At 42.7% G+C, this 14,005-nt stretch overlaps 1 protein-coding gene across 1 annotated transcript; it reads right to left on the bottom strand.

Annotated features, from left to right (window-relative positions):
* Nucleotides 1–412: 412 nt before the first annotated feature.
* On the bottom strand, nt 413–10,329 carry LOC138588986 (placenta-specific protein 9-like). The gene is made up of 3 exons (XM_069659246.1): nt 10,099–10,329; nt 1,267–1,358; nt 413–962 (listed from the first exon to the last, which is right to left on the bottom strand). Exons 1-3 carry the CDS (start codon nt 10,160–10,162, stop codon nt 816–818), a joined length of 303 nt encoding a protein of 100 aa, XP_069515347.1. The 5' UTR covers nt 10,163–10,329; the 3' UTR covers nt 413–815.
* Nucleotides 10,330–14,005: the final 3,676 nt, after the last annotated feature.

Genomic DNA, 14,005 nt, shown 5'->3' with positions numbered 1-14,005 from the left:
CCCCTGAACTGAGACACAGCTACACACAGACGACCTCTCACGCTCACACTCACACCTACGGGCAGTTTAGAGTCACCGATGAACCTAACGAGCATGTCTTTGGACTGTGGGAGGAAGCCGGAGTACCCGGAGGGAACCCACGCATGCACGGGGAGAACATGCAGACTCCACACAGAAAGGCCCACTACGTCTGAACTGGGACTTGAACCAGGAACCTTCTCGCTCTGAGACAACAGTGCTAACCACTGCACGCCACAGTTTTCATCCAAGCAGCAGGTCGATAACTGAGAGCAGCAAAGAAATCATAACTTAAAAAACAGAGCTCCTCCTCCTCCTCCTCCTCCTCCTCCTCCTCCTCCTCATCCTTTAACTGATGAGCTTTAGTGAGACACATTTTTATTGTGGAACTGATTTATTCAGTGCTTTTACAGGTTTAAATATCTTCACTTGAAAAAAGGACAAATACAGCAATAAAAAATGTGTGATAAACAACTGAAGTGCATGTTAATAAGTCTGGTTTCTTCAGGCCTTGGTCTTTAGGAGACGCTTTAAACTGGCAGCTTTATCTGATTATACATCACCATGAGTATCAATAATAAACGTCCAGCCCTGCATGAACCTATGAGTGTGAAGGAGACGAGGCTGCCACAGGATAAGAGTAAATAATGCACGGAAGCGTTTCATCTTTAAGGGAAAAACTTCATGTAAATACACAGATAAATGTTAAAGATGATGCATCTGAGACATGAAGACAGATCTGATCCTTCAGAGTCCGGCTCAGGAGCCTCCTTCAGTCCCTCTGCTGTGGATGTGTCTCAGGTTCCCCTCTGCACAGGATCCTCCAGTATGTCCACAGCTGTGTGTCCTGTGTTGTCCAGCAGGGGGCGCCACTTTGGAGCTTCGATGGCCTCCAGCAGCGCAGCCAGCTCAGCTTCCAACTTCTCCACCGTGACCTCCACCCTCTGCAGGAGACATGTTTGTGTGGTTGACACATGAATAAAACATTAATAAGGTGTAGGATGAATAATAGAGTCATGAGTCATGAATAAAACAGATGAAGCGTCACACAAACAGCTGCTGAAGGAAGGTCACAGCGAGGGGGAGAACTTTAACTGTAACTCATCATTAAAAAAAACTTTGTCGACACTTTAAAAGAAAAGCTGAGAAAGCTGATATTTTTAGTAATGATATATTTAATAATGAACAACAGGAGGTAAACACATCTTAAAACTCAGGTCTGACTGTGAGGTTAGTTTGAAACAGCACCTTCTCCACGACATCCAGGCGACCATGAAGGTTCGTGTGCTCCTGACAGGCACTTGAACGCACCGCTCGAGGCCGCGGGTCAGGCTCCGGTGCTGGAAAGGAGAAAATAAGTAAATGTGAGAGGATTTACAGTGTGTGATGTGAAGTGTGTGTGCCTAAAAAAATGCTCACAAACATTTTAAAAGCATAAAGCTATCAATCACATTTACATCTGCTGATTTCAAAAGGCGAGTTTCACGTCACCTCACATTAAAATGGTTTTAGAAACAAGAACAAAGAGAAAATAATCGTTTGACAGAAAAACAGATCTCACACACCAAACGTACCTGCTGCACACTGAAGGGGCAAAATGACATTATGTTGGTTATTTACATTCTTGCTTGGAGTCAGAAGAAAAGATTGAGACCACTCTTAGGTTAGCTTAGCATAGCTTAACTGGATAAAAGGAGAAAAACCATAGGCTGTACATAAAAAGTGAATGCAGCCACCATGATAACCCCATTGGTTTAATGTCCAGCAGGGGGCGACTCCACTGGTTGTAAAATAAGTCTGATTGTATAGAAGTCTACGAGAAAATGGTCCTCCTCCTCTCCTGATTTATTCCCTCAGTAAACATGTTTCTAATGAGTTTATGGTCTCAGTCTCTAGTTTCAAATCTTCTTCACACAGCATGATGTTCATTCAGTCACTGATGCTCCCATTGAGAGTCACCCAGACCAGATCGTGAGATTGACAGGTGGATCGGTGCAGCATCAGCAGTAATGCGGGTGTTATACCGGACCGTTGTGGTGAAGAGGGAGCTTGATCTACGTTCCATCTACGTTCCAACCCTCACTTGTGGTTATGAGCTTTGGGTAGTGACCATAGAATGAGGTCGCGGATACAGGTGGCCGAAATGAGTTTCCTTCGGAGGGCTCAGCCTTAGAGAGAGGGTAAGGAGTTCGGAGATCCGGGGGGAGCTCGAAGTAGAGCCGCTACTCATTCGCATCGAAAGGAGCCAGTTGAGGTGGTTCAGGCATCTGATCAGGATGCCTCATGGGCTCCTCCCTGTGGAGGTTTTCCAGACACATCTGGAGACCCCAGGGCCGACCCAGAGCACGCTGGAGGGATTATATATCCCGTCTGGCCTGGGAACACCTCGGAATCCCCCAGGAGGTACTGGAAAATGTTGCTGGGGAGAGGGACGCCTGGGTCACCTTGCTGAGCCTGCTGCCACGGCAAGCATAATGGATGGGTTTAGGGCGGGGCTATCTGTGATTGACATGTCACTACCATGCTGACCTCTCAAACGGGATAGAAACAAAGTGTATCCACTCTCTTGTCCAAATATGGCCTAAAATATGGTGACACCCACAAAGCCAACTCACGGCTTTGATAGGGGGTTCACAACCGAACAGGGGAAGTCACAGGGGCTCAGTCCACTTGATTAAGTCTCTATCGGCCCACCCTGTATGTTCAGCGTCAATTTTGAAAAAGGTAAATTAAATCCACCTCCTCTCATTCTTAACCTCATGACTGTCACTATTAGTCCTTCATTGTGTTTCATTCATTAACTCTGGATCTGAATGAATCTTTTTGGGTGATTTTTCTTCTAACACAGTAACTGAATAATTTGGATTTCTTGCATTCAGTAACATTTCCTTATAGTAGCAGGAGAGTGATCCGCCGCACTGTAATTCTACACTATAAAACTGCAGCAGTCAGCACGCCGCAGCAGGGTGGAGGTGGTGGTGGTGGTGGTTGGGGGGGTTAAAAGCATTGTTCCCCCCGTCTCCCCTCTCAGTTATGTTTCCAATTATCGGTTTCTCTTTGAAGCCGACAGATTTGAGGGGAGCTGCTTCCTCTCTCCGGTCTCTGATCCTTTCCTCACACCTTCTGACTGCTGCAGGCCGAGCTCATGATCGAGTGAACTTTTCATTCATTCACTGGCAGAGCTGCAGACGCTCTTATTCACATGAAGCCTCCTCAGTGACACTTTGAAAGGATGTGTTGTTACTGAACATTAATGATGGTGTTAGTTTGGCCTCTGCAGGGCACGTTTGGTCTGTTTCATTCCTCTGTGGCCGCCTGCCAACAACCAACAAGGACGTGCCTCCACCTTTTCTCTCTTTAGGTCCCGTAATGACGTTTCTGTTACAGACAAAACTTCCGACTTTCCAACAGACACACTCACACACTTTTTCTTTGAGGGTGAAATCTAGAAATGTAACAGCTCATCATGTTTGTCTCTGCTTGTTTCTGCAGAATGAGAAAGACTTGCAAACATTTTCCACCTTTATGTTTCTCTTTTTGTCCTCTCTGCAGGGTTTGGGAAACACATGTTCACACGTGCACACTTCTGGAAACATTCATTTAAAACAACAAACATTCAGTCTGCTGCTGATAAACTCAGACTGTGCTTTTATTCAGGTTTACGTCTTCTAGCTCCTCAGCAGCTGTTAAATTCACTGAGTTCACACCTGGCAGGTATGGAAGAGGATTACGGCCCCACAGGGCTCAAGGCATAGGCGATGTAGGCGGTTACCTAGGAGGCCATGTTCTGGGGGGCACTGGTTTGAGTCTCAAACATTTTAATGTAACCCCAACGTTTAATTCAAGCCTACTGTGAGATCGACACCTTCACTCCCAACCTTTCTCTCTGCTCCGCTCGCATTTACCGTCACTCTGCCGCTCTCTTTCTCTCTTACTTTCTCGACCACTCACTCAGCGTGCCCTTCCTGACAGAAGTTACAAGAGAGGAGAGGAGAGATGCGTTCAGGTCCAGTCTGAACAACTTAAATGCAATCTTTTAAAAGAGGGGAGGGTAAGAGGAGTTATTTTGTCGTACATATAATGTACGTTCTGTTGTTTAATTAGCTCGCCCTGCTCGACTAATCCCACATGTGATACAGACGGACAGACCGACAAGCAGGCAGACAGATGGACAGACAGACAGACGGGCAGACAGCATATAATAGAAAGTGAGGGGAAGAGAGAGAGATGTGTGTGATGGAAAGAGAGAGCGAGGAAAGAGGCAGAGAAACTGTCTTAAAGAGTTGATTGTTCGTGTCGATGAATGAAGAAAGACCTTTTTAATATCACAGTAAACTAACAATAACTTGTGAATCTCAAATCTTTCCAAGTCCAGTCAAAAAATATTATATATATATATATATATATACATTATTAATATAACAGTTCAGGTACGCATTTTTTCATTTTCAATGATTACTGTGACTGTAAATAAAGAGTGCACTGGAGTCTAAGGCCCCACAATATCCCAACACACTGTAGTAACATCGATCTTTATCGCAATATCAACTCTAATGATTAGGTCTCTGCTGGATAACTGTGTCACACACTGGCATGCAAAATATAAAATGATATTGTGTGACAGTTTAATTAGAATATTTTCAATTTCTCCTGCAAATAAACGTAAAGTTCAGTCTTTATCTGTTAGAGGAAAAAATGAAAGTCAGAATTATTTACTTTATTTTCAAAAAAATTAAAAAACTCTTTATTAAAATTTTAAATGAGATTTCTTACGTAGTTTGCCAAAGACAAAAAAGAAAATTAAAAAAAAGAAATTTGTTGAAACACATTAAAACAACTGTAAGTAGAAGTAAGACAGAAGTCTAAATTATTTGCAGAAGAAATTCAATTGTTAAATAAAAAATAAATGATGATTCTTAGAGTAGGGTCAAGTTTAAAATAATTTACTAGCAAAAACAATCCCTACATAAAGTATAAATAAATCAGAAATCTGAGATTAAACGCAAAACCCTTTTTTTTTCACATCTGGCCCGAGTCATCTTCCGTAGACATGAAGAAGAAAAAGATTTAATGTCAAATGTGTCTGAAAACTTTTATGTATTGTTTTCCTGACACAGGAGCAGATTCAGGTATAGTTTTTAGTGCTGCAAACATCCTAACAAGTCATCAAACACAACAGACCTCTGAAGTCCCTCCTCTGTCTGCAGAGTCAGACTGATTCTCGTCTCCACGTACAGCCGTGCCTCAGCATCAGGCTGAGCTGATTCTACAGATAGCACATGGAAACATTTCACAGCGAGCGAGGGACGCCAAGTTGTCAACATGCAGGAAAAAGAGGCAGAGAGAGAGAGGGAGAGAGCGAGAGAGAGAGAGAGGGAGAGAGCGAGAGAGAGAGGGAGAGAGAGAGAGAGAGCGAGAGAGAGAGAGAGACAGAGACAGAGAGACAGAGGGAGAGAGGGAGAGAGAGAGACAGAGAGAGAGAGGGAGCGAGGGAGAGAGAGAGAGAGAGAGAGAGAGAGAGAGAGCGATGGAGGGAGCCACAGGAAGTTCATGAGGTTTTGTCTCAAAGCAGAAACGTTGTCCTTCATCCTGCAGGTTTGGTTGAAACATGTAATAATCAGAAGTCTGTTAAAGACGAGAACGTTTCCTTCAGGAGGAAGAAGTGAAGACTTCTTTTTGTTGTTGCATTTTCAGACTTCTCTCAGCTGTGACAGAGCGAGCTGGTTCCTGAACACAGCTGTGTTTACATCAGAGCGTTACAGTGTGTTTGTGTGATCAGTGAACAAAAACTCACTTTTAGATGTAGTAAAATCAACTGTCATAATGTCTACATACTGTACTATACATTTACTAAAACTACTTGTTTACTGCATGTTTTAATTTCACAACAGAAAAACCTAAAAGTACATTTTACTCAAAGTAAAGCCTGTTTAAATCTGCACATGCTCAGTTGGACAAGACATGATCCGCATGGTTTAAACTGGTTTAGACCGGTTCTGGAGGGTCATTGGTCATGGAGTAGTGGTGTGGCTGGACTATCTAAGTTCTTGTCTTTCTTTGAAATGTGAGATAGTTTGATTCTTGTCTGCTTGTTGAAATGTACGTTAGTGTCAATAATCTGAGGTTATCTTAATCATATAAAGTAAAGTTAATATACACACATCAGCTGTGTTCAGGGGCTGCATCCTTCGAAGGACGCGGTCTCTGGAGGATGAGTCATCTGTTGCCTGTGTCGACGCTCAGGCTGACCTGAACTGAGACGGTCTGGTCAACAGAGCATTTCCTGTTTGTGTTACCACCTGCTCCCGCCTTTACCCTTGCATCAGCAAATGCCGCTCCTGTCGCCAGGAGGCTAGCAACAGGCTAACTAGCAGGCTAACTGGCTAACATAACTAACGTCACGTACCTTAACCTGTTATTTTAAAGATTATTTATTTCAAGGCCTCTTTTATTATTCTAACATTTCTATCACTAGCTATGTGATCGAGTTGAACCAAAAACGTTTACATTTAAAGTGTGTTCCTCAGCTGCTTGAGAGTCTGCCATCTTGTTTGAATCAGTGCGCAATGAGTCTTGGGATACGTTGGGCCACGAAGGACGCACCTGATGGATCCTTTGCGGCCTGGGAAAGGAGGATGCATTTGTCGGGCGCTTCGAAATGGGAAAGCCTTCGACGCGCTGCTGTGACACAATCCGCCTTCAAATACGGACAGTGTGAATGTTAACTAGCTTACGTTACTAGCTTAGAAATAAAAATCACATCCAAACCCTAAGTTATGTTGGAAAGCACTGCTGTTTACTTCACTTTTATAAAAGTCAAAGCTGACAAAGATGAGGAGGTTAGACAAAAGCAAAAGAGAGAAATGTAGTGAACGTTAACAACTGGCAGATTAAATTCATCCTGTCATCCTGCCAACACTTCGTCATGAAAGCTGTATGAACACAAAGTACTGTGGTTGTAAGAACTAAACTTTAGATGCATTAATGTGCAAATGCAGCACAGCTTAAAGTTTGTGGGAAAATATGCTTAAATATGATTTCCAACCAAAAATGCATATAACAGTGACAAGGGACAGGAAGCTTTAAAGATGTGAAAGTGAAAGCAGATATTGTCTTGATTTCAGATATGAAATCTTACTTCACTTTGTGCTCTTTAGCAGAAACATTTGTTCCTGTTCGTCTTGGCTCAACTTTTTGTTTCCCTGAAATGTTCCAGGAGGTTGAGAAAGAACAGAAACCCCCAAAACACGACACAGGAACACAGAGATGATGATCTAACTCAGTGACTCCACCCAAGGTCGGAGGAGAAGGACCGTGTGTGTGTGTGTGTGTGTGTGTGTGTGTGTGTGTCTCACTGAAGTGCAAAGGAAAAAGTTAGAGCAGGTCAGAGTGTTCGTTTATACACAGAGCAAGAAATGAAGCCAAATAAAAGCTGCAGTTCCTCTGGTGTCCACTTGAGGCTGTCTCTAGCAGTGAGTCAGTCCCCATAGAGCCCCATGTTATACTTAAGAGCAGAAATAAACATGTTTACAGCCTGGTACAATAAACTGTTTGGGTCTCTATAGCTCATTTCTCTCTTCATGACAACTGTACGGGGAGAGTCTTTATACAACTCACCTGTTTACGTTATATTAAGGCTTAAGGTGATGCATCATTAGGGGCGTGGCCTCTTTGAGTGACAGGTGGGCGCTGCTAGCTGTCTGCTAGGTGTCCCCTCAGCTAATTCAGTCACTGAACGTAACCTCTGGGCCGTGTCCAACAAGTCTGACACACTGTTTTTACACTCATTATTTTATTTACTCTGTATGTTAGCAATAGTTAGCAGCTATCTTTGGGTGTCTGGAGTTGATCTGTAAAAAAGGCATTACTGTGATGTGTTGCAGGAGGCTGCTTGTGGTTGGGTGAGAGTCTGAAAGCTGCTTCTTTAAAATAGGACCTACGGAAGAAGGATTAACTCCGCCTCTTTTCCAGGAACCAGGTGTTCAGGAAGTTTAATCTGGATCAGATTTATCTGGATTTGTAAATCCCATCTTTTGTGATCCCAGATCAGCTAATCCGTCGTATTCTTGTGCCAATTTTCAAAGATGATCCGGATTCAGACACCAACTAAGATTACCTAATCTGGATTACCAGTGATCTAAACGTGACACATATCACAGTGCAGCTACCAGCTCTGTAGAGGACCACAGCTAGAGCAGACAGAACCTCAGGTGTTTTCATGTGATGGGACAGAAAACAGCACAGAACAAAACTAAAACCTTTAAACTGTCAGACATTACTGACCCACAACACATACATTTAACACAAAATAATAATATAATAAAGATCCTTGTCCTTTCTTTCCTTGTCTCTTGTTAATGTAAGTTGGTTAAAGTGAAAGATGGTTTTGTTTGTGTTGGCCGTGTGCTCCCAAAATAATCATGTCTTGTTTCAGCCTTAGGAGTGTGTGAATCATTTTATGTTGTGCTCCAGTTTTCCGGTGACTTTTAAAGACAAAAGTCTGACCCTCTCTCACACCTAGAGATTTTAAGATGTGACAAAGACTGGGTTTCTCTCTCAGACTACAACAAGCTTCCTGTTGAGATTATTTCCCATCATGCTCCTGGTGGAAATGTACAAGAAGAGAAACAAACAATGGAGCAGAAGCAGCTTTTGTCCACATCTGTCTGTCTGTGTGCTGTGCTTTGTGTTATTTTAAGTGAGTAAGGTTATAATGTTAGCGTTAAGAGCTAGCAGGTCGCTAGAGATTCATTTCCTTCCTCCCTTCTCAAACCTTACTGCTCCACCAGAGCTCACAGCCACCATCCTAACACCATGTGCGAACAGCAAGCTAGCGTCTAACTCATCATACCCCTTACCAACTAAAATTAACGCGTTGACTCGGGTTTTTCAGACCCGGGAAGACCCGCTTATAGATGCTGATTGTCTCTTTTCCCATTGCCAGTGAAGTGTCCTCCTGTCGGCCTCTTTTCTGCTGCGTCACCGTCTGACGTCACAGACGTGCCGGAGACAGGGTTAGTAACCAGTGAAGATGTTACGGTGGTTAGGACTTTATTGTATCTATGACTCATTCAGCCTGTTTATCAAACTTGCCGCGACAAATCTGGAACGATGTTTGAGAGCTGCTCGGACGGAGACGGGTGGAGTTTGTAGCTGAGATGACGAGGAGTCGCAGAAGTTACCGACGGAGCATAGCATCGTGCCGGAAAGTGGTCGGAGATTAGCGTGTCGACACAGGTTTTGTGTTCCCATCAATGCCGATCGGAGCCGAGGCGATAATTATCCGGGTCTACTGCAGAGTCATGTGACCCGGGTCTGAATGCAGATTGTAACATTTCACACCAAGCAAAGAAGCCGGGTGTTAGTGAATGTTAGCGGGTGTTAGGGCCATCAGTGAGGACACGGTTACAGCAGCCCTCCGCAGAGTTCCCTCCATGTTTACGCTTTGATTTCCCTTCAAATTTGAAGCTCTTATTTTTTTTCTTCCAGTAAATTGTTTGAACTCACTTGTTTTTGACACACACACAGAGAGCTTTCAGAATCAGAATCTTTAACCACATTCACTTCTGCCAAATCTTCTGTGTTGGTCAGTGACGGTGTGTGCCTGCTTGTGCTCATTTAGCTTCCTGCAGTCGCTCATTCCTGCAGAGTGAAGTCAGTGTAAATCACACATGCGGCCGTCACTCACAGATTTGGCTCTGGAGGATTTTCCCACATTTTTGTACATTTCTGTTGTATTTTAGAGACTGTGGTGAAGCCAGCTGAGCGCTCGGTCAGAGGGAGGCAGATGAACATGAAGGATGAAGTCAGATTATTAGATGAAGTGAAGCCCAAGCTGCAGTTAGATTAGAAACAGATGTACTGCACACACACACACACACACACACATGATGTCAGCAAAACGTGTGTTCATCTACACACACTCTTACACACACACACATCCTGGTAATCTGTAACAACATTCAACACGGACGTGATGTACAGAAAAGATCCGAATCACAAATGTATCTGAACTGCACTCATCCTACATCCCTTCTTGTCTTGACCTTTGACCCCTCTACCACCAGCTGCCTCCCTTACCTGCTGCAGCGTGGCCAATCAGAAGGAGGATGAGTCCAAAGAAGGATGAGGAGGGGCGGGTCATGGTGAAACCTGGCGTCCGGCCCGTGACGACGAGCTGACAGAAACAAAAAGAGAAGAAGGAAACAAAAAGATCCAGGAAACAGAAAGATTCCTCCTCCTGTAAGCTCGTCCTCTTCTCCTCTCCGTGCTGCGCTTGCTCTCTAACCCTGCTCTCCCTCTCAGACTTGGTTGCGCCCAGTTTCCTAATGAAAACATAAGATGCCGAACAAAAAGCTGAGTATCTGGGGGGAGGGGGCGGGAGGCATGAAGTGGGGAGGGGACTCAGACTCACTGAGACGAATCTGGTTTTACTTAGTTCATTACGTGCTCTGAGTTTTGTGTGACGTCTGTGGTCGTTGGTGTTTTCATGTTTATATTAAAAGTGAAGAAATAAGTCTGATCATTCATTTAGTTTATGACAAAAACATTCAACATACTTCAAACATTAACATAATAACAATTAAAAATCAGTTAGTTATAAAGCTTTATATTGTCTCTGTGGTTTTTGGGTCATTTTAAATGTACCTATATCAAGATATATTATTATTATTATATCAGGGAACCTCCCTTTTATTTAAATGAATATAAGTGCTGACCTGTCCTCACTGATGGAGCAGGTGGGTCAGTTTGTAAAGAAAGATATCCCACAGATATCTCCTGAAATGAACATTTTCAGGATGGACCCGACCGCCCTGACACAGATAACATCCCTGAACTATTAGTTTGTTGTACATCAAAAGAATAAAAAGACTCATTCATAAAGAAAGCTCAGCTGTGGTCACAGATCTGTTAGCAGCCTGGCAATGTGGGGGTTAAAAAAAAATTCTAGTTTATGACTGTTTTATCCACAGATCAGATTTACTTCTTGCATTTAAAAACAACTTAATTTTTGTCTTTGTAGAGTTTAAAACCAGTTTGAAGTTGTTTTAGGGAATAATGATGTAAAATGTTACAGTTAGTATTAATGCTTCACTGTGTGTGTTCTCAAACATGGTTTCTGTCATTATAGTTAGTTCTTATCATGCTGATTTATGTCCAAGTGCTCATTTTTATACTTTCCATACCTGTGAACGTTAACCTCAGACCAACACAGAGAAGCTGTTCTGCTGTTAAACACACCGGCGTGCAGGATCCTTGCTGTTCTTTCGGTAAGTTCAGTGTGTGTTTGGGTTAGCAGAAGTGGCCACGGCTGCTTCACTCGCCGATCTCTACTGCGCAGACTCTGGCTCCGTATGACGTCACCATCGCAAGATGGCAGCGCCTATCACAGGGGCTATTTCGGCATCAATTTCGTACAATGGGAGCAGATGGAGACGCATTGTCCATCTATATATACAGTCATTGGTTGCAACACAAACAGCTGATTATAACTTAAGTCCCGCCTCTGACAGGACAAATAGCCAATCATAGTTCAGGATTTTGGGATGGCACCTGGGGTGGCCAATCAGACTTCTAGGGAGGCCCAGGCCACCCTTTTGGATCCGCTCCAGGCTACATGAAGGATCAGGATCAACATAATGTGGACAAACAATCTGATGTACCGAACACGTCACCTTACCTCCAAAAGGTGCCTCTTTCGTCACGTATGCAGCGTGTAAATGTTGCTTGCAGAAGGTCACTCGAAGCAAAGGTCTGAAATATCATCATTATTTCTTGTGAGTGTATTTTGATGAAATAATGAGGACTGGAGGCGGCCGAGCCCTTTCTGGGAAAATCAGTCTGTGTTTTCGTTCTGCAGGAAGTCAGAAATCAAAATCAATTGAGCAGCAGAGAATGCCCTTTACAGTCGCATTGATTGGTTCCTGTTATTCCCACTCAATTGACTTATCTCTGTCTGTGTGTGTTTGTGTGTGTGAGTCACACACCTTCCCACTCGCACAAACACTCAGCTCAGACTGGTGGTAAGCGTGGTGATCTTCATTAAGCCAGACGGTCTTCAGCCTCGTGCTCGGCTCTCGTCTGGCCTCTTAAGAAGATCTGAGCGTTAAGAAGCAGAACAGCAAACTGGAGGAAAAGCGAGAGACGGGATCAAAGGGAGGAGAAACACAGAGAGAGACGGGGAGGACGCAGGAAGAGAAACACTTTCATGACAAATCTTGGTCACTGATTTGTTCAGCAGTTTAAATAAAACTCTTTTTAAGGGAAACAAAACGAGTAACTGAATAATGATCTCACTCTGTCACAGTGAACATCACTGAACTTTATTTAATGAGGCTTATTCAAACCAATCTAAAAACAAAAGACATCATTATTATTATTTGTTAGTTTATGTAACAGGGACAGAATGCTGTTAAGTCCCTAAACAGAGTTTACATGGTCACACATAAAAACAATAAAGAATAAAACATTTTAAAACATAAAGTTTTTCTCTTTGTTGTAAATCCCTTTGAGCTGCACCCCCTCTTTATAAATGGAGTTTTAATATTATGATTAAACCATCAGCACACATGCAAAGTAATGAAATAATAAAAGGAGAATCAAGTGTTACATAAGTTTTATTTACAGCATAACATACATTTGTCACAAAGTTAATGACAGTTTAAACTGCACAATTATCCTGAGCTGTTATTTTTATACTTTGACATTATTATTATACATTTCACTTTATCTCTACCACAGAATAATCTTGTTTTACTCTCATGTGTGCAATTAATCTGCTCATTGATCCAACCACATACATGTATGAATGAGAAGTGTACAAAGTGTAGGCCTGTAGTTATTTGTAATTATTACAACTATTAATTATATATTTTTATTTAAGACTCTTTTTCTTTCTACTCTGACTCGTGAGCCGCTGTAAGAAGTGAACTTTCCTCAGTGTGAGATCAATTAAATGTAACGATTAGAACCATAAAAACTATTTTACAGTCTGCACACTTACATATCATTATTATAAGTGTGTATTGAGAAGAACTGACTCCCTATAAAGAGTAATTCAAAGCAGCTTGTTCATGTGGGTCAAAGGTCATGCTGTGACCTTTGTTCGGTTGGTGAATGTTTTTGTTGAAGCTCTGCCGGCGGCCACACGGGGCAGCAGAGAGCGTCTTCACACTGAGTTGAGCTGGAGGTGGAGGTGTCACCTTCTCACGTCTATTTCTGTCCGCTGTTATTTTGTTCTGGCTGTTTTTAATGAGCCGAACGTCCTCAGAAGGATGGAAAGAAGACACTAAAAAACACACAGCGGAAATACACCTAGCTCACACTTTAAAAGAAGCTTCATCCTGATTGGCCGTGGTCTGTGGTTGTGTGTGAAGTTTGTGACTCCATTGAAACAAACACAACCTTTAATTTAAAGCAAAAACAACAGTTGGCTTGGTGTCCTGATCCCAACAGGAAGTCAGCCATTTTGACTTTATTTTGAAATGTTCCAAACTTCAACAAACTTGTCCTGATAGCTTCATCTGAGCTACCGCTAATTTAATGCAGTGAAAAAACAAACGTTGTTCAAAGTTTTCCGCAGATGGCGAGGCCCTGGCAGCACCCTAAGTTTCAAACTTTTAGTCGTCTTTGGAGATTTGTCACGTGATCAGCTTCTAGAACAAAGGTGTCTAAAAGTCATCATTCGTGCTATTCATACTTCAGCAGGCAAACTTAAGAGTTTAGATTTGCAGACAGACTGGAAGATTTATTTGTATTTCTGAGGCACAGACTAACAGTAAGAACCAGCCAGTAACAAAACAAAGTAGTTTCTTTGAACGTCTCTCAGAAAGGAACGGCTCGATTTCCAACACTGAAAGACATGTTGTCCAAAAAATCCTAACTGCTTTTGTTTTTTCTTGGAATGGCCTCGCTTGAAGATAAAGTTTAAAGCATTTTTAGCAGAAGAATCTCAACTGTTGCACCGGGTTGTTCACCTGAGAAGTCG

The sequence above is a fragment of the Semicossyphus pulcher genome, unplaced genomic scaffold, assembly GCF_022749685.1.
Source record: "Semicossyphus pulcher isolate SPU_LCO1_2020_fin unplaced genomic scaffold, fSemPul1.0.p SCAF_12, whole genome shotgun sequence".
Classification (NCBI taxonomy): domain Eukaryota; kingdom Metazoa; phylum Chordata; class Actinopteri; order Labriformes; family Labridae; genus Semicossyphus; species Semicossyphus pulcher.
Note: the sequence above shows the minus strand (reverse complement) of the source record. Positions and strands in the feature narration are given on the sequence as shown.